This window comes from Mytilinidion resinicola, assembly GCF_010093595.1.
Source record: "Mytilinidion resinicola strain CBS 304.34 unplaced genomic scaffold BDZ99scaffold_9, whole genome shotgun sequence".
Lineage (NCBI taxonomy): Eukaryota > Fungi > Ascomycota > Dothideomycetes > Mytilinidiales > Mytilinidiaceae > Mytilinidion > Mytilinidion resinicola.
The window spans coordinates 459,038-476,362 of NW_022985445.1; the positions used below are offsets into that span (position 1 = coordinate 459,038).

The 17,325-nt window shown below is 49.9% G+C and overlaps 8 protein-coding genes across 8 annotated transcripts; 3 read left to right on the forward strand and 5 right to left on the reverse strand.

Annotated features, from left to right (window-relative positions):
• Nucleotides 1-94: 94 nt before the first annotated feature.
• BDZ99DRAFT_416006 (exodeoxyribonuclease III) lies at nt 95-1,153 on the reverse strand (the record flags this gene model as incomplete). Its single annotated transcript, XM_033716776.1, has 1 exon — nt 95-1,153. A coding segment is annotated over exon 1 (1,050 nt), but the record flags the coding sequence as incomplete, so codon positions are not given.
• A 174-nt stretch (nt 1,154-1,327) lies between these two features.
• BDZ99DRAFT_498213 (O-acetylhomoserine ami) lies at nt 1,328-3,127 on the reverse strand (the record flags this gene model as incomplete). Its single annotated transcript, XM_033723566.1, has 5 exons — nt 1,328-2,440; nt 2,502-2,600; nt 2,652-2,732; nt 2,781-3,042; nt 3,096-3,127. The coding sequence occupies 5 exons, from the start codon at nt 3,125-3,127 to the stop codon at nt 1,475-1,477; spliced, it is 1,440 nt and encodes a 479-aa protein (XP_033576953.1). The 3' UTR covers nt 1,328-1,474.
• A 1,141-nt stretch (nt 3,128-4,268) lies between these two features.
• BDZ99DRAFT_520082 (uncharacterized protein) lies at nt 4,269-6,711 on the reverse strand (the record flags this gene model as incomplete). The annotated part of the gene is made up of 7 exons (XM_033725486.1): nt 4,269-4,324; nt 4,376-4,436; nt 4,775-5,386; nt 5,439-5,985; nt 6,090-6,484; nt 6,535-6,580; nt 6,644-6,711. 7 exons carry the CDS (start codon nt 6,709-6,711, stop codon nt 4,269-4,271), a joined length of 1,785 nt encoding a protein of 594 aa, XP_033576954.1.
• Nucleotides 6,712-7,170: 459 nt separating this feature from the next.
• Nucleotides 7,171-8,902, reverse strand: BDZ99DRAFT_442392 (putative nitrilase; the record flags this gene model as incomplete). The annotated part of the gene is made up of 9 exons (XM_033717810.1): nt 7,171-7,567; nt 7,618-7,661; nt 7,709-7,918; nt 7,964-8,072; nt 8,127-8,180; nt 8,234-8,334; nt 8,390-8,583; nt 8,645-8,715; nt 8,769-8,902. The coding sequence occupies 9 exons, from the start codon at nt 8,900-8,902 to the stop codon at nt 7,516-7,518; spliced, it is 969 nt and encodes a 322-aa protein (XP_033576955.1). The 3' UTR covers nt 7,171-7,515.
• Nucleotides 8,903-9,486: 584 nt separating this feature from the next.
• Nucleotides 9,487-11,273, forward strand: BDZ99DRAFT_498216 (homoserine O-acetyltransferase; the record flags this gene model as incomplete). Its single annotated transcript, XM_033723567.1, has 4 exons — nt 9,487-9,496; nt 9,555-9,939; nt 9,994-10,549; nt 10,639-11,273. The coding sequence occupies 4 exons, from the start codon at nt 9,487-9,489 to the stop codon at nt 11,071-11,073; spliced, it is 1,386 nt and encodes a 461-aa protein (XP_033576956.1). The 3' UTR covers nt 11,074-11,273.
• A 517-nt stretch (nt 11,274-11,790) lies between these two features.
• Nucleotides 11,791-14,059, forward strand: BDZ99DRAFT_442398 (aspartate kinase; the record flags this gene model as incomplete). The annotated part of the gene is made up of 7 exons (XM_033717811.1): nt 11,791-12,279; nt 12,329-12,503; nt 12,566-12,789; nt 12,865-13,020; nt 13,090-13,496; nt 13,572-13,675; nt 13,732-14,059. The coding sequence occupies 7 exons, from the start codon at nt 11,791-11,793 to the stop codon at nt 13,746-13,748; spliced, it is 1,572 nt and encodes a 523-aa protein (XP_033576957.1). The 3' UTR covers nt 13,749-14,059.
• BDZ99DRAFT_462614 (putative peptidyl prolyl cis-trans isomerase) lies at nt 13,732-14,744 on the reverse strand. Its single transcript, XM_033719886.1, has 3 exons — nt 14,673-14,744; nt 13,979-14,622; nt 13,732-13,928 (listed from the first exon to the last, which is right to left on the reverse strand). The coding sequence occupies exons 1-2, from the start codon at nt 14,703-14,705 to the stop codon at nt 14,167-14,169; spliced, it is 489 nt and encodes a 162-aa protein (XP_033576958.1). The 5' UTR covers nt 14,706-14,744; the 3' UTR covers nt 13,732-13,928; nt 13,979-14,166.
• A 202-nt stretch (nt 14,745-14,946) lies between these two features.
• Nucleotides 14,947-16,890, forward strand: BDZ99DRAFT_462615 (C2HC5 finger protein; the record flags this gene model as incomplete). Its single annotated transcript, XM_033719887.1, has 2 exons — nt 14,947-16,656; nt 16,826-16,890. A coding segment is annotated over one exon (1,597 nt), but the record flags the coding sequence as incomplete, so codon positions are not given.
• Nucleotides 16,891-17,325: the final 435 nt, after the last annotated feature.

Sequence of the window (17,325 nt, forward strand, 5' to 3'; positions counted from 1 at the left end):
CTGGCTTCGGTCGTCGAGAATTTAGTGACGCTGTCTGCGCCAGATTTAGCGTCACCGCATCTCCTTCACCATGCTCTTCTCGTTGATCTGCTTTTATTTCTACCCACAGCGGAACGTGATCACTCGGTCCCCTTTCTTCCGCGCTGTCCAAGATGCCGGTGTCAAGAACATGTCCGGCTTCGAAAAAGCGTCTACTACCAATGATTAGATCTACCCGATCACAGCTGCTACCCCAAGGTACGCCTCGTGGAAAGTAAGTATATCGTCTCTCAGATCCTTTCAACTTCCTCCAAACATCTGCTGCTCGTAAACCGTCTTCGTCGTCAAAAAACTTGTCGTTGAAGTCTTGCCAGTTCTTGACGTGCTCTTCGGGGAATGTCCGTAAGCCTGGCCAACCATCCAGTAGACTTCTCGCAACGTTTAAGTCTCCAGCGAGGATTACGTCCCAGTCAAGTGCTTCCATGCTCTTGCATTCTTGGAGTAGTAGCTTGTGAAAATCAAGCTTGCGGTCATGCCTGGTACCGATTACTGCTCCCGTGGTCGGAGATCGATATGCGTTGTTCGTTCCATTGACAGCATAGATGTTGAATATGGCAATCTTTTGCTTCAACTCGATGATATGAACTCGGCCCTCTAAATCCCAATCGACATCTCTGATATTTACAACGGAGCAATCAAAGAAATCCGAACGAACGATACTGGCGATACCGTATATTTTCCCTCCGAAACCCCTTGCGTTATGGGCATCTCGGGGAAGCGTGAAATGCACTATGTAGCTTGGGCCATCATCAACGGATTGACAAGGTCGATTTACGGCAATGCGAACGGCCTTTTGAGTAGCTTCATCATGCTGGTTGATCTTCACCTCTTGTAAAAGGAGGAGCTGAGGCCAATGATGGCGATGAAGCAATGCGCGGAGAGAGCATTCCTTGAAGGTGGTAGAAGAAGAGGCTGTCGTAGCACTTTTAAAGAAACTTGTTATTGTTTGCTGCAGAAAAGGTCTAATTCCATTGATGTTCCACGCGAAGATGCGAATGCTTCGAGAGCTGTCTGTGGGAACTGGCGTTTGGTCCTTCGGATCGGCGTCAGACGGCGCAGAGAGCTTCCTCCGTTTGCGAGGTGGCGGGCTGATCTCTCGATCCATGTCGCTGATTTACCTTAATCTGCTAGCTTTCTAGGAGCAGTCGTTTGTTGATGGAGTTTGATGAGGAGTGGAGGATATCGGGCTAAGGAGGCCGAAGGCGAGAATAGGCAGCGTCACGTGATCCCGGATCAATACTTTAGAGTAAGATCACTGGGTGGTTACTTCGAAAGGAACTAAGCAATCACTGCTCTCAGCATGTTGTTTTAAATTCAATGAAAACATAGAAATCATGGAAACTAGTTCTCAACCAGGAATGTTCTGCCAGCAAAGAAAACTCATATCAAACCCCTAACCCATCACCAAAAGAAATCCATATTTATGTGCTTGCAGTTATGGCCGGTTGGCCACCTCCTTAACAGCTCCAGGAGCTCCAGGGTTGGGTGCATACAGTGTGCCCTCATTCCACTCTTTGCCCTCCATATCCTTCTTCCACGTCGGAGTCCATCCTTGCGCCGGCTTCAAACCAGCTCCCACAAACGCCTGCTCGAAGTCATGCTTGATGTCATCGATATGTTCCAAGCCGAGGCTCACTCGAATCATATCTGGTGTGACGCCGCCTCGAATCTTTTCCTGGTCGGGAATCTGTTGATGGGTTGTCCGCCACGGGTGGATGATGAGTGTCTTCGCATCTCCGACGTTGGCAAGATGAGAGCAGAGCTTCAGGTTGTCAACCACAGCGGCAACCTCGTTGATGTTTCCAGCTACACCGAAGGTAAGAACACCTCCGGCTCCTTTCGGAAGCACTTTTTGGGCGCGCTCGTAGTCTGCATGCGATTCGAGGCCAGGGTAGTTGACCCAAGCGACGCATGGATGGCTCTGCAGCCACTTTGCCATTGCGAGAGTATTTTCGACGTGTCGTTGACCTCGTAGGGCTAGGGTTTCCAGACCTTGGAGGAACAGCCAAGCGTTGAAAGGGGACATACACGGACCTAGGTCACGCATTGCGTCCATGCGAAGTTTGGCCGACAGCGCTTTCAGACCATAGGTCTCCCAGAACCGCATGCCATGGTAGCCATCTGCGGGTTCGGTGAAGCCGGGGAACTTTCCGCTGGCAGACCAGTCGAAATGGCCGCCGTCGATGACGATTCCACCCATTGAAGTACCATGGCCGCCAATCCACTTGGTACAGCTGTGGGTGACGATGTCGGCACCCAAAGAGATGGGTTTGCAGAGGTAGCCACCCATGCCGAATGTGTTGTCGACGATAAGAGGTATTCCGGCCTCGTGGGCAACATTGGCAATTGCCGCTATGTCTGGCACGTTGAACTGGGGGTTCCCAATTGTTTCCACATACACCTTTCCTTTTATTAGCTAACTTGCAAATATGGTCTATTTTGATTAATGGGGGGGCACAAACCGCTCGGGTGTTCTCGTCGATGGCATTCTTGATGTTATTGGGGTCTTGTCCCTCAACAAATTTGCAGGTAATGTTGAACTTCTTCATGTAAACACGGAACTAAAGTCCAAAATTAGTAAAAGCTTCAGCACTCGGAGATACGCAGCATACCTGGTTGAATGTTCCTCCATAGAGATTCATCGTGCTGATGAAGTTCTGTCCTGGTTCACATGCTGATGTGATGGCCATGAACTGATGTACGAGTTAGCTTCGTTGCGCCTATGCTTCCAAAGAACTCACCTGAGCAGCATGGCCAGACGCTGTTGCGACTGCTCCTACTCCCCCCTCGAGCATCGACATGCGGTTCTCGAATACGGAGTTGGTGGGGTTGCCCATGCGAGTGTAGACGTAGCCATCCTTAGACCATGCGAACTTACTAGCACCATCGGCGGCATCTGTGAAGTTGTATGCGCAAGTCTGGTAGAGAGGAAGCGCACGAGAACCATTCACGGGATCTGGTTCTTGAGCGCCATGGAGAGCAAGGGTCTCAAATTCTGGGGTCCTGATAGTCTGTCAGTATGTTATAGAGAAAGCTGGTAGGGGGGGCAAGCTGACTTCGTAACATTACCCAAGTGACCTGATACCATTTTGACAAGGCTTGTTTGATAGGGTTTGATTTTGAAATGTGATAATGTAGTGGAATTATCTACGAGAGCAGTAGTGAGTGGATTAGAGAGATGGAGTGAGGAGGAATCCCTTTTATGTACTATATATAAGAAGTATTTGGTCTGAGCGATTTGGGTGACTGACCAATCGGCAAGGACCCGAGAGTATGCGTTTATTATCTCTAGCCGATCCATGATAGCATTGCCTCGCATGTTATCAGAAGCCGATTGCTCTACATGCCCGTGTCTACGCGGGCTATTGGATGCCGTGAGCCATGTGAGGCAAAGCCCGATAGCAGTCCCCGCTTGAAAACGGCCTCAGCCGAAAAGTATAGCGCGTGAGCGTGTGCCAGCGTCACTGGTACAGGAAAAGCGCATCGTACGTGGACACACTCCGAGCTTTCTGTCTAGCTGGATGCTGAGTCCCAAGAGGACGCATGAGTAGATGGTGGTGAGATGACGACGCTTTTTTTGGCGGCAGGGCGGGTTTCTAGACCTCGGGGCGGGATACAGTCCGTGCATAGAATGATGTATGGCAGGCGAAATGTCTTTCTCGTCATTCTCTTCCTCGAGGTGTATTGTCTTTTGAGGGGTTTGTGCAACGTTCGCCATCTCACAGCTCAATATTCAAATTAATATAGCATGAGAGTGTACTGTTTAAGAGGCTAACTTCAGGTAGATCGAAATCACATCAGGTAGATTATGGATAATAACGTATTCACAGGCTCGTATGTGTGTATCTGATTCTCTTCCGATTCCGTTACGGTCTTGCACTAAAATTTGTGTTCAAGATCCGAGTATCAATAGATGGACCCATGTCGCTCCTCGGGCTCCTGATCTATACAAGTGGTCTCAGTAATATCTGGGATATCTCTCGGATCGTTCAACTTGCAAATCGCATTGATAAAGACGCTCCCATTCCTTTCGTAATGGTTTGCGTCTATTGGGTCCAAAATATCTTGACTAAATTAGAACCCCGAAGAAAAGTAGGTTATGATAGCTTGCTGGGGACTACCAGATGACATCGTCTGAGGTGGCCTGGCGACTTTACAGGTGGTTCAAACCGGTTTACTTTCTTCTTTCCTCAGGTTTTTGAAAATATATCGAGGGAATCCAGACGGTGTTACCACGTTGCTCCGTCATCAGTGGTAGCTGCTTCGAGTGCCTCTTGTATTTGACCTTTCCTTCTGTCAGCACCTATGATGATATCGATGAAGATCGCATGCGTACCTCTCATCCCGTCAATCGCTTCAAAAGCAATCGCGTAATTCTCGAGCGCACTCAGTACGCGCTGTATTCCTGAATAGAGTTCCCCGAGCCCGTTAGCATTTGGGTTTCCATTGTGTGAGCCTCGGTTGACATCACGACTTTTTCGGCAAAGCATGAGCAATGCATAGCTGTTCGGCACGTTTCGTCAGTACGAGTTTGACGACAGTTACGAATCGCGTTCTGGGATAAATACCTGCTTTGCATTGCGCAACAGGCAAATGCCGGCATCGTTCTCGGTGCTTGTATGATAGCGTTGTGATATACAAATGGAAATGAGGTCGTTTCTAATGTTCGCATCGGAGATGGGTATGGGAGAGATTCAAAGAGCCTCGATATCGTTAAGGCCGATTTCAGACAGACCTTCATCGATGGAATATCGCTGGGCGGTGATTCACCGGGTGACGATGCTTCGGAACTAGATGCGGAGGAGGTGCGCCTCATGCGATCAGGAGAGGAGATGGGATTCTGTGAGAAAGGCGAACTGCTACAGCAAGAGGGAGGTGTATTGATGGAGGAAAACTTCGATCTTTCCGTGAGATCGCAGTGCTTCTGAGTAAAAAGCGGAGCATCTTGAAATGCCCTGTATCGGTGGAGCTTAATCTTAGCGCTCTGAAGCTTGATTTGTGCTTGCGCTCGGAGCGATCTTGCGAGCACGCTCTCATCGACGTCGACAAGGTCGCAATATGTGATGTCTAGATTCAGATCTTGACCTTCAATCAGTGAGTCCAACTCGTGATCTAGAGCTCTCATCTGCGCATCAAGCACCGAAGGGCTTCTTCCAGATTCTAGGATGCGTTTCAAGGATATCGTATACTCTGTGCACCTCCAGATCATTTGTTGGGCGTCGATGAATTCCTTCCAGGCCCCAGGGTCTGCTTTAATCGTCGGAAGCGGGGTGGCGAAGGATTGATGATCAATTGCCATTATCGGCGCGGTACTGGAGACTATGGAGCATTGCAGGACAGAAACATACTGCTTTGATTAGCCACTGTGATTCTTGGGATTCTCCGACAAGATCGCTTACTGTCATCCACCAAGCCCTCCGCTTTGCTTCACGATAGATATCGCCAACACCTGTGATATCCTCTTGTAGAGATAACCGGGTTGCGGCATCAAGTGCTTGACTTGCTCTATTTCGCATCTTTGCTAGGTTTCCTCTTTGTGCGTATTCATAGCCGCTGAGCAATAGGTATGCTAGGATACTCTCTAGCTCCACGGGGGTCTTCGGATGGAAAAGATCCCTTCTGAACAATGATGGCTTGCTACTGAGAGCCTCGGCAGGTGAGGTCGTAGACGCAAGTATTTCTGACTCGATCTCGATGCTCTCCATGGCCAACTGTGCGAAGAAGTGGGACTGCCTTCTCCGCAACAGCACGGAATCTGGGCTTTGGGGTGAACTATCATCACAATTCGGTATCAACGACAATATAGCTGATATAGCCAGGCTCAGAGGAGAGGAAGGTTCGAACTCGCGTGAGCTGTCGGCTAAAGGGTTATCCATTGAGACCACGGACTCGGGCGGCGGCAAGACTGGGAAAAACGGATGAATGTAGATGTAATACGCATTCAATCTTGACTAAGAATCAGCTTTTGGACCCAACTCACATACAAGCTTGGAAATGTATAGATAGGGGCACGAATGATGTGTTTAGAAGAAGTTTAGGGTGGAGCTCACATATCTTTGTCGCTTCCGTACATACGTGGCCGGAGTCGATATTCTGCTGATGCATGGATATCATTGAAGATTGAAGTGGAGTTTTCCGAGCTAGATTCGGTTTCTGAGTTGCCAAATATACTATCAAAAATCTGATCGCTGTCTAGGCTCTTCAATCCTGCCCCTGGGGCGATCATAGGCATGATGATGTCGCTGAAGATGTCATCATATGAGCTCCGGTATGGGTCTATCGAACTCGCTAGGTCGAGTTGTGTGAGGTCCTCGAAGGGAAGAAATTGCTCTTGTTGCTCTCGTTGGCCATGAAGTTGAGCACGTTGAGCGGCCTTTTTTCGCGAGACTCGAGGGCCACCGCGGTTGGACTTGGTGTACACACAGGCAACGTCTTTGATGAAACACTTTTACAGCATCAGTTACCGAACAATGCCTAATTACGCTCGGGACGTACATTCGCACAGGTGCTGTTACCGTCACATCGAATGCGCGAAGCTCGACTGTCTCGCCGTCAGCATTGCTCGATATTTTCTCAGCGTAACACGAATGTAAATCTAACTTACCAAGCAAGACAAGCTACCTTGACAGGAGGCTTAGTTCGCTTGCCCTTGCCCTTGCTAGTCGTCGTCATGGCCGTGGTTGGTGTTGGTATTGTGAGTGAGAAGGACAAAATCGAACCAACTCAAAGCCCGAGCAAAGAAGCGCATCAGTCAAATACCTCCTGGAAGACAGGCAAAAGAGAGTACAGCCACATAATAGACGTTTCTCCTGAACCCGAGTGGCATTGATCGTCTGACAATCTCACTATCCCGTGCAAGACCTACATACATATGCGCGCATTAAGAGAGAAAATAGGCCCTGCCAGCGCCAACGGGGTTATCAAAAATGTTTTATCGAGAAAATCATGCGAACTGCTGAGCCAGTGCACCTTTGATTGGCCAAGCTGATGCCCAGGTGGTTGATACATTGTAGAACGCTCCATGCCGGTGCGTCTTGCCGATCGGCATCTGGCCCACTATCCTTCGGCATTGATGACGGCCATGTTATGAGCAGCCGGCATCTGATAGAACACGCCATAGAACTGTAAATAGGTTTTTGTAAGATCGTGAGCTCGCTGGGCACCTCACGCGGCGCCGGCGGAGTTGCGAGTGGCGCTGTTGAGAAATGGATGAGCGAGGAGGGGCAAGTGCAACTAGAGAAAAGGAGTATCACGTGAAGTTAGTTAGTGCTTGGCGCTCCTTCAACTTCTTCACATCATCATTTTCAGCTGGTAATACGCCGCATCAGAACAGGCCGTCAACGTAAGAAACTCTTATTATAAAGCCCTGGAATGGTCTCATATTTTAGCCTATGCACAGTTCAGAAGGCTGTCTTGTGGCGTGGTGCTCTTCTCGTGGTCTTCTCCATCAATTACGAGCTGCAAACAACGCCTCCTTTACTCCTTCAAAAAGACGTTCACCCCGGGCTTCGTATTGACGTGTAACGAGCTTCCCAAAGTTTTAGCGTTCGCACCTCTTTATCGGTTGCGTAAACTCACAATATGTCTGGCCGAGAGTAGCTTCCGACTGGATCGAAATCCATCTATGCTGATGTTAGCGCTTTAGATCATCTTGATTGGTTTCACACACCCTTGATTCAATCAAAGTGTCCCTCGAGAGGTCCGCATAGATGATGCCTTCCTTGTCCCACAATGGCTCTGCCAGAAAGGTTCCTAATGGCCCGACGACACATGAGCCACCATGATTGAGGATAGCATCCGGAGTCCAAGCGGACCCATCGGGCTGGCGATCATGGTGCTCAGGTGTGAACGGTGGATAATCCGTAGGGAAATCGGCCACCTGCTTGTCATGAGTATCGAAAATGAAACCTCTCTAGAGCCTTACCTTGCAAAATTGGTTCACCGAGATCACAAAAGTACGGCCCTCCTTCGCAATGTGCTGCATAGAAGCTATCCAACTGGGCAAGTCATCGGCGTTCGGGGCAATCCAGATTCTTCAGACGTCTGTTAGCATGCTCAAGGACTTAGTCCCACGAAGACTGGCTTACTCGATTCCCTGTTGATACAGCGCCATTCTGGCGGCGGGCATGTAGTTCTCCCAGCTACGCCTCGTTAGATGCATATATAGGTTGCAGGAGCTGCGGCGGTTGGTTACCATATTAGGCCACCGACCTTTCCGATGTCGGTATCCACAACTTTCAGCCCGTCTCCAGAACCGCGGCCCCAAACTAGCCTCTCTGCGGCCGTAGGTATCAGCTAGTCATTGTTAGTAACGGTTATCACTTTGTTAGCCAGCATGAGTGTTGCCTACCTTTCGATGGTTAGAAAGCAACTTTCCATCTCTATCAATGAGTACTGCCGAGCAGTACAATGTACCACCATCTTTCTCGATTATTCCAACAGAAAGAAGGACATTGTTTGCTTTGGCAATACTGAGTAGGATCTGGAACTCTGGAGACTCAATAGCTATCGCAGAGTTGTAGTATTTCGCGAACCATTTTCGACCTGTTGAAGCAACCCGGAGCGTCAGAGCTTTCCTTGATTGGAGGATATAAGAACGATGTACCTCTAGGCTCCCGAGCTCCAATCGTAGCATCAAAAGCGTATCTCCATGGATAAGCCGAAAGAAACCCTTCCCTAAATCCTTATGAGCTTTGTTTTTCATCCGAATTTGGGAAAGGGCCGCATACGGGAAGACTACAAGATCGGCACCCGACCTGGCAGCCTCCGAGGTGAGTTTTGAGACCTTCTCTAAGCTTTCGTGCAGATCGAAGGATACAGGCGCAGCTTGGATTGCCGCTACCTTTACAGTGTGTTCAGGCATTCCCGTCATAGTCCCAGAAAATGTTCAGAGGTGGTGTCTGCGAATCGTCGTCCTTGTCTCTGACGATACGCTTCAAGCAGGCCTCTTTTCTTAAAGCTGTTCTGCCCCGGAAATTTCAAATTCACTCAGGCATAGCCAACGTGCTTTCTGACACGTGGCGAGCCTGTCGGCAGATCGACCCAGACCCCGATACACTTACGGATCAAATGCCGAGTCAAAGCGGGATCTCTTATCGCGCTTAAACGAGGCCTGCAGAGAGCCTACGCGAGCATTCGCCATGCTCCTTTTGCAAGCTATCCCCGCACACTAGTAGATACTGTTTAAAACTAGAAACGGATAGTCGTAGTCTGATTCTAATGCTCTTAGAAAACTCTTACCACTTGATTATACAGCTAGACCTATTGTACTCAAACTATCTACTTCACTCTACCTCGCACGACTCCCTTTAAAAGCTACGAATAGTGAAAACATCCGCCACCATTGGGTATCACTAGATCAAGTCCGCCTTTGACCCTCCGTGAGAACCAAGCGACCTATTCTTGTGCATCTTACCGCCAAAAAGAACACTCCCGCATAAAGCTCAAATGACTACCAGTAAGTCTGGACTATCCGCGAGGCCATGTTCCGCAATTGTTACTTACTATATTACGAGATATCAATTCTATGCGCACACCGCATAATTACTATGCCAATTTGGTCAAACATCAAGAGCTCTCACTGATACCGCACTTTACGCTTGAGTCCGGACATCAGCTTCGTTCAGTTCCTATCGCCTACAAAACATGGGGCACACTCAACGAAAGCGGCAGTAATTGTATAGTCCTTTGCCACGCTCTTTCAGGTAGTGCCGACGCGGAAGACTGGTGGCAACCGTTAATGGGCAGAGGGAAGGCGTTTGACCCTCGACGATTCTTCATATTTTGCGCGAATATGCTCGGATCGCCTTACGGGTCGGCTTCACCTCTTACCATCAATCCTGAGACTGGTCGACAATATGGACCAGAATTCCCAAGGACAAGTGTCCGTGATGACGTTCGGTAAGACCCATGAAAGTAGAAATATCATCGCATATCTAACGCCATGTATTCTAGCATCCAAAAAATGGTGCTTGACCAGCTCGGCGTCTCTGAAGTCGCAGCTGTGATTGGGGGTTCCATGGGCGGAATGGCTACCCTGGAGTGGCCGCTTTGCACGCCTGTCGGATACGTCAAGAACATCATCCCTATTACTACTTCGGCCTACCACAGTGCCTGGGGAATTGCATGGGGAGAAACGCAGCGGATGAGTATCTATGCCGACGTCAAATTCAGCAACGGATGGTATAACCCGGAACCTTCAGGCCAGCCCATTGAGGGATTAGGTACCGCGAGGATGATAGCCATGCTAACCTATCGCTCGCACAACTCGTTCGAAGAGCGCTTCAGCCGTCGACCAGCAACCCGTAGGAAGCAGCCTACGCCTGTGGTACCGACAGGTTTGACAACACCACCGTCACCTTCTAGTAGCGAAGCATCGACTCCTCTATTGTGTCAAGGCGAAAGTCCTAGAAACCCCCAGTCAACACCGTACATGAGTCAAAACGGCCAGGTGCCGATGGAGTTCGCAGCTCAGAGCTATCTCCAGTATCAGGCGGCAAAGTTCTTGAATGTAAGCGTCCAGTTCCCTGGTGGCTTTCAAGGCCTTCAACCAGACGAGGCACACATGGGAAGACCCGGCTAATATTTTGCGTTTCCCAGAGATTCGATGCCAACTGCTACATCCACCTCACGGCGAAGATGGATTCTCACGACGTCACCCGAGACCGATTACCTACACATCTAGGGCTCGATATCCCCATACCTCCCCGCAACGAACATCTCAAGCACGTATTCAAGAATGTGCCTCCGCAAGCTCTTGTAATTAGCGTGGAAACAGACGTTCTATTCAGGGCGGAGCAACAGATTCAGTTGGCAGAGACTTTACCAGAGGCGAAATTCCTCAATCTCGAATCTCAAGACGGACATGATGGGTTCCTCTTGGAGTTCGAGGCTTTGAGCCGGGCTATCACGAGCCACCTCCGAGAGCGATGCCCCTGGCTCTACGCAACGGGCTTTGAAGCCTTTAGCGGCGGAGTGAGGTCAGATGAAGTCATTAGTAGCGTTTTCGGGGAAGCGGAATCTGGGGAGTTCTAAAACTTTGCAAGATTCTCTTCGTTCTAATGCATGTACAGAAACGTGTAGATACTACCACTCTCCCACATACTACAGAGACAGGCAATGACTCTGTTTACGCCTGTTTGACACTGCTTGGGGTATCTCTATGGGATTATCAAAATCTAGGCGCAATGTCAAGTTTCAAGCATAGCAAATCAGACTGCCTCTTGACTAAATAGCTACTTATTAGCTGGGCTACTCCTCACAACAGTATCGAGTGAGCAAGATCCCAGCCAAGCAGTGATAAACCCGTGTGCCTAGATTTATGACCTAGCACTGTACATGAGCTCGTAAGACAGTGCGTGCTTACTCGTAGCTTATTTTCGAAGACACGCGGCCAATCGTACAGTGCCACCCCTTACCTAAGACGCTACTCCGTGCCCCCATGCCCCAAGGCGATCCAAAACTAGACCACGCCGCCGGGGATTGATAAGAAAGGGGCTAAAATGCCGATGAACACTCCGGCTGCTGCCGCTCCGCTGTGATCCGCAATCAAAACCCGGGGCCCAGTGCTCTTCGGCATCCCCCTAGCGTCTTCGGCAGCAACTCAGTGGCAATCAATTGAACCTCACGAGAGATTTGCATAGGTTACACAGAGAGAATGCTCCTATAAATAAGGAAGTTTTCACAGCCATGTAGTATTCGTGAATAATCGTACCTTCATTCTCCTTAGCATCCTCACATCTTGAAATAACTATGGGTTCGATTGAAACACGTCAATGGGTTGTACAGAAATACGGCGGTACTTCTGTGGGGAAGCTACTGGACACCATCACTGGCACCATCATCCCAGACTACTTGGAAAGGTTCAAAGTAGCTGTGGTTTGCAGCGCTCGATCAGGGACTCAAAAGACGCAGGGAACGACATCGCTTCTTCTGGAGGCTATTCATCTCGCTACCTCCAGCGAGACGTCAACCGTGGAGCTCGATCAAGTTATCGACATCATCAAGCAAGAGCATCTTGAGGCCGCGGAAGTTACTGTCGGTGGCGCTGACCAGCGAGAAGGCGCTCAGGCAGTGCTTGGCGAGCTACTTGGGAGCATCGAGAATGACTGCGAGCACCTCCGAAGCTTTCTCAAGGCGACATGGACCATCGGAGAGATATCAGAGCGCACTCAGGATCGAGTCCTTGCGGTTGGCGAGACACTAGCTTGTCGGCTGGTAGTCGCTTCCCTGAAAGTGAAGGTTTGTGATTCGTTACCATTTGAGATAGCACTGACTTATATCTGTACAGGACATCGATGCTGAAGTAGTCGTCTTGGATGATATTGTGCAGAAAACCTACGGAAGTCGTCAGAAAGAGCTCGCCGCTGCGTTCAGACGTCACCCTGCAAAGTTTCTGGGAGGCCTGGCAGGCGCAATTCGAAAAAAGATAGATGGTTGCAAAGAGCGGGTGCCTGTCGTTACCGGTATAAACCCCTTTCGTGCTTTTCTTTTGATGTGATCCGCAGAAAATAACATCCTTGTACAGGTTTCTTTGGCGCGATGCCTGAATCGCTAGTGAGCAGCGTAGGACGGGGATATTCTGATCTCTGTGCCGCTCTCTGCGCGGTTGCAGTGGGCGCCGAAGAGCTGCAGATCTGGAAAGAGGTCGATGGCATATTTACAGCAGATCCTCGAAAGGTGAAGTCGGCCAGACTGCTCGCTACGGTGACTTCGGAGGAGGCTGCCGAGCTTACGTACTACGGGAGCGAGGTGTGTCTCCCCGTGATTCCAATCTATTGGCATCCTTTAGATTCCAGTTGAGATCCCTAACAGATGTGGCGTTAGGTGATCCATCCTCTGACTATCGAGCAAATCTGCAACGCGCAGATACCGCTGCGATTGAAGAATGTAAAACACCCAGAGAGACCAGGAACCATAGTTTTCCCCTCCCTTGGGTCGCCAGCTACCTCACCAAAGTCTACTCCAGGAAATTCATCGCCTGTTTCCTCTGAAGATGATGCCGCGAGAACAAAGGCTGTTTTCATGACTAAGAACGGGTACTATGGAGAGAGTCAATATCGACGTACGCCCACGGCTGTGACGGCAAAGGACTCCATTACGGTGTTCAACATCCGCTCGAACGGTAGAGCAAGACCTCAAGAGTTCCTCGGACAGATAGCGCAGCGCCTCGGACGCCATGATTACACAATTGATCTCATCAGCAGCAGCCAACAGATGCTAAGTCTTGCAGTCTCCTCTGACGGTTCGAGTAAGAGCAACGGTAACATCGAAGAAACCGTGGCAGAACTCTCCGAGATCGGAATCGTGACCGTGGCCAGACACATGTCTATTGTTTCGGTTGTCGGGCATAAGATGAAGAATATGGTTGGTATATCAGGAGAGGTTTTCAGCGCCTTGGCTAGTGCGAGGGTAAACATCTATCTGATCAGTCAAGGAGCCAGCGAGATAAACATATCGTGAGTCTGCTGTCTCGAGCCTAATAGGTTATTCCTGGAAATTTTTGAAGAGCTTAGGCTGATATTCCTTCGTAGATTCGTAGTGAAAGCGCAGGATGCTCTACTTGCAATGGAAGTCGTTCACACAAACGTGATGCGTATACCTCTACACTCTGAGCAAGAGAACAGCTTCATTAGAGGTAGGTTCAAGAAAATGACGGTCTCTGAACCTTCCAATTCACTAACGTTTCAAAAGGCCCATGGCTGTACTAGTCAATCGTATCCCGTGCACTGAATAAAAAGTTCGACGTTTCACGCATGTCATCGGCGTTTAAAAGAAGTTTTCATGAAGCTATCGCACATATGCAATACGTCTTCAAGGACTTTGGGTAAAATTAATGATATTTCGCACAGGGTCAACAAGGTTCTTCATGGTTTGAAGTTTAGATTCGTCTTTAAAGGTTAACTGCTGGATCTAGTGGATGGAATTGTAGCATACTTACGTAGTCTTATTCTTCTTACTTTATCTTATCATTTTTGACGCCGTCAATGGCCTCTGTGACTCTGAATACCCTACTGGTCAGGTTTCGCTCTGCTGCACAGGGGCCGTCATGAGATTGTTCCATCTTCGCTCCAAAACCCCTGGAAGAATCAATCAAGATTATATAGCCTTGACCCAAATACTGGAAGGTCAGATTTCCTCCGTTTGTTCCACAATCTTGGCTTTTACAATCTTTAGTTCATCGACCGGCCTGTCCTCAGGACCAGTCTTGACCATTCCCATCCTCTGTACTACCCTCATTCCACCTTTGACCCTCCCAAATATTGTATGCTTGCCATCTAACCAAGGTGTCGGCGCCAACGTGATGAAGAATTGGCTACCATTCGTGTTTGGTCCGCTGTTCGCCATGCTGAGAATTCCAGCTCCAGTGTGCTTCAATGCAGGATCAATCTCGTCCTCGAACTTTTCGCCATAGATCGAGGCGCCGCCTCGACCCGTACCGGTAGGGTCGCCAGTCTGCACCATGAAGTTTGGGATGATACGGTGAAACACTATGCCATTGTAGTAGCCGCGATGAGCCAGGGTCGCAAAGTTTTTGCAGGTTTTCGGCGCATGGTTGTTGTATAGTTCGAAGGTTATAACGCCCTAAGATGCATTAGCTCGCTATCGAATGAATCCATGTATTGACTTGTTACCATAGAGGTCTCTAGAGCCACATCTGTCGCCATCTTGCCTCTTGCGCGAGTAGATGAATGAGCAGTGTGGTGGTGGGGAAGTTGGACCTGGGGCTTTCGCGATGGAGATGCAAGACCTTCTTGGCGCTGCTGACATAAGCCGTATGAACCTCCCACGTCACACTTCAAACTCGCTATCCTCAAACACCATTGCGGTTCGAATAGAAAATATCTCTAGCTGAACAGGCCATAAAAACCCCAAGGTAGAGCGTTCAACGATAGCAGTCGTCGACATCATGGATCTCTCAAACTGGGCGTTACCTCAACTTTCTCGCCTCCTCCCGCTTGATGAGGAGTCACTGAAGCAGATTATATCACATACGGCCACCTTACCTAGGACTGAGGCCGCTGAGAATCTGCAAGGCTTGCTTGGAGATACGCCGCAAGCTCTAGAGTTCATCACTGCATTCAACAACCGACGTACGCCACCGCAGCCCTTAGCATCTCAAAGCACTCAACCAGGCGCATCACGAACAGATATATCAGAAGTACCCAAGCCCAAGGCGAAGAAGAAGAAAACAAGTGGTTTGAACAAGCTGCCGCCTCCTCGCGTACCGGAAAACTACGGAAACACATCGGGCGCGTATGTCAAGAAAGACGAAGAAGACTATGTCGCCAGCCACGCAAAGGTCCGCAAGCCAAATAACGCATTTGCACTACAAGAAAAGCCAGATGCCGTCCAACTTCCGATGACAAGACCGAATGCTGCCCCGACTCCCAGGTTACCCCCTTCCGCGGCCGGCGCCTTGATAGGGGACCTCAAACCTCCTCGCAACTCATCACGAACTACCTCTCCGGCGCCTGGGAAGCAGCAACAGAAAGCCAAAGTCAACATCACTGGCGGCCACTCCATGCATGGCGATTCCTCCACAATAGCAGATCTAGACTCAGCTATCCGCGCCCTTGAAATCTCGACTAATCCCACTCTTGCCTCCTCTCAAGACAACGTCCCTAAACGCCGGTGTAACTGCATGGCCACGCGGCATCCCCTACTCGCTGCTGCGCCTAATTGCCTCAACTGCGGCAAGATTATCTGTGTGAAAGAGGGGCTTGGTCCTTGTACCTTCTGCAACCAGCCTCTGCTGAGCTCTGAAGAAACGCACGCAATGCTCCGCATGCTACGTGAAGACCTAGGAAAGGAGAAGATGGCTGCGCACAATGCCGGTCAGAAGCGCGCAGAGGTTGCCAGAGCGCCGCGTCCGTTCGCCACGCCGCCTTCAGTCACTCCATTATCGTCCGCGCCAGCGTCGGACTCGGAGTCCGAGAAACTCGCAAAAGCGAAGGAGCACCGCGATAGATTGCTAGGGTTCCAGGCGCAGAACGCGCGGCGGACGAGGGTTCACGACGAAGCGGCAGATTTTGAGACGCCAGATTCTGGAACGAGCGTGTGGGCTAGTCCGCAGGAGCGTGCTCTGCAGCTAAAGAAGCAGCAGAAGGTGCTGAGAGAGCAGGAGTGGCATGCACGACCGGAGTATGAGAAACGGAGGGCGGTTGTGTCGATCGATCTTGTGGGTGGTAAAATTGTGAAGAGAATGGCTAAGATGGATCGACCGCAAACTCCGGAAAGCGAGGCAGAGGACGAGGATGAGGGAGTGGCTGAGCCGGTAGTTAGTGGTGGGAAAGGGGGCGCATTCAGGCAGAACCCTTTGCTTGGCTCGCTGATCCGGCCGGTTGCTCGGGTTGACGCCAAGGGGAAAGGAGTGGAGAGGGAGAAGAAACAGACGTGGCGGAGAGTTCAAGACGACAACAATGACAATGAGCAGTGGATCTTGGACGGAGGAGTTTATGGTGGCCGCTCTGAGGATCTTCAACTAAGGGACGGTGGTGGCTGAAAATAGACTGCTTTTTTGGTAAGCGCACTGAACGCTGTTCTCTCCACCACACTTTCCTGCTCCTTATCCCGTGATTGAGTTAATATTGGTGAATCAAAAGCCTTGACTTCTGAGTATGTCAACTTCCCATATGTTTACTTTCTGGTACCCTACCACAAAACCGTGGCTCAATCAGCATGCCTATCAACGACGTGCCAAAAGAGAGCGAGAATCGCACAGGCTGGCTCCCATTTATACTTCATAGTGCACTGTACATTAGACTAACTTCATAGTCCAATTTAGCGTGTCTCGGAGGTCACATACGAAAAGAGCGTCCAAATCGAGCACCGGGGGCAGGACAAAAGCTGGTAGCGCTAATTCAGGGCGCCTGCGAGCTCGTACCGGTGCAGTTTCGAGACGTTGGACTGGCTCCCGGTTATACTTCGCAACTGTAGCCCTTTCCCTTGGGCTTGATTTGGCCTCTCGCGCAAACGACACTTACTCTTCACCTGGCGTAGTCACTTCTTTCAACACAACGAACGAGGCTCCAAATCGAGTTGACCGCAAAATGATGTTCAGAAGGTGTTGAAGCACCTCGCTGAGAAATTGCATGAATCAGTCGCAAAATCTTACAGATCCAACCGAGTGATGCTCATTTCGCGAGACGCCGCGTGACCACCGCGTGAACGCTGCACAGGTCTTTTGACTTCACAATCAAAAAGGCCTAAATCAAGCCTGTGGTAAAAGACTGTGAAAGAGGTGCTGAGGTGCCTCCGAAGTCAGGATCTTTTCCTCAGTTGCAA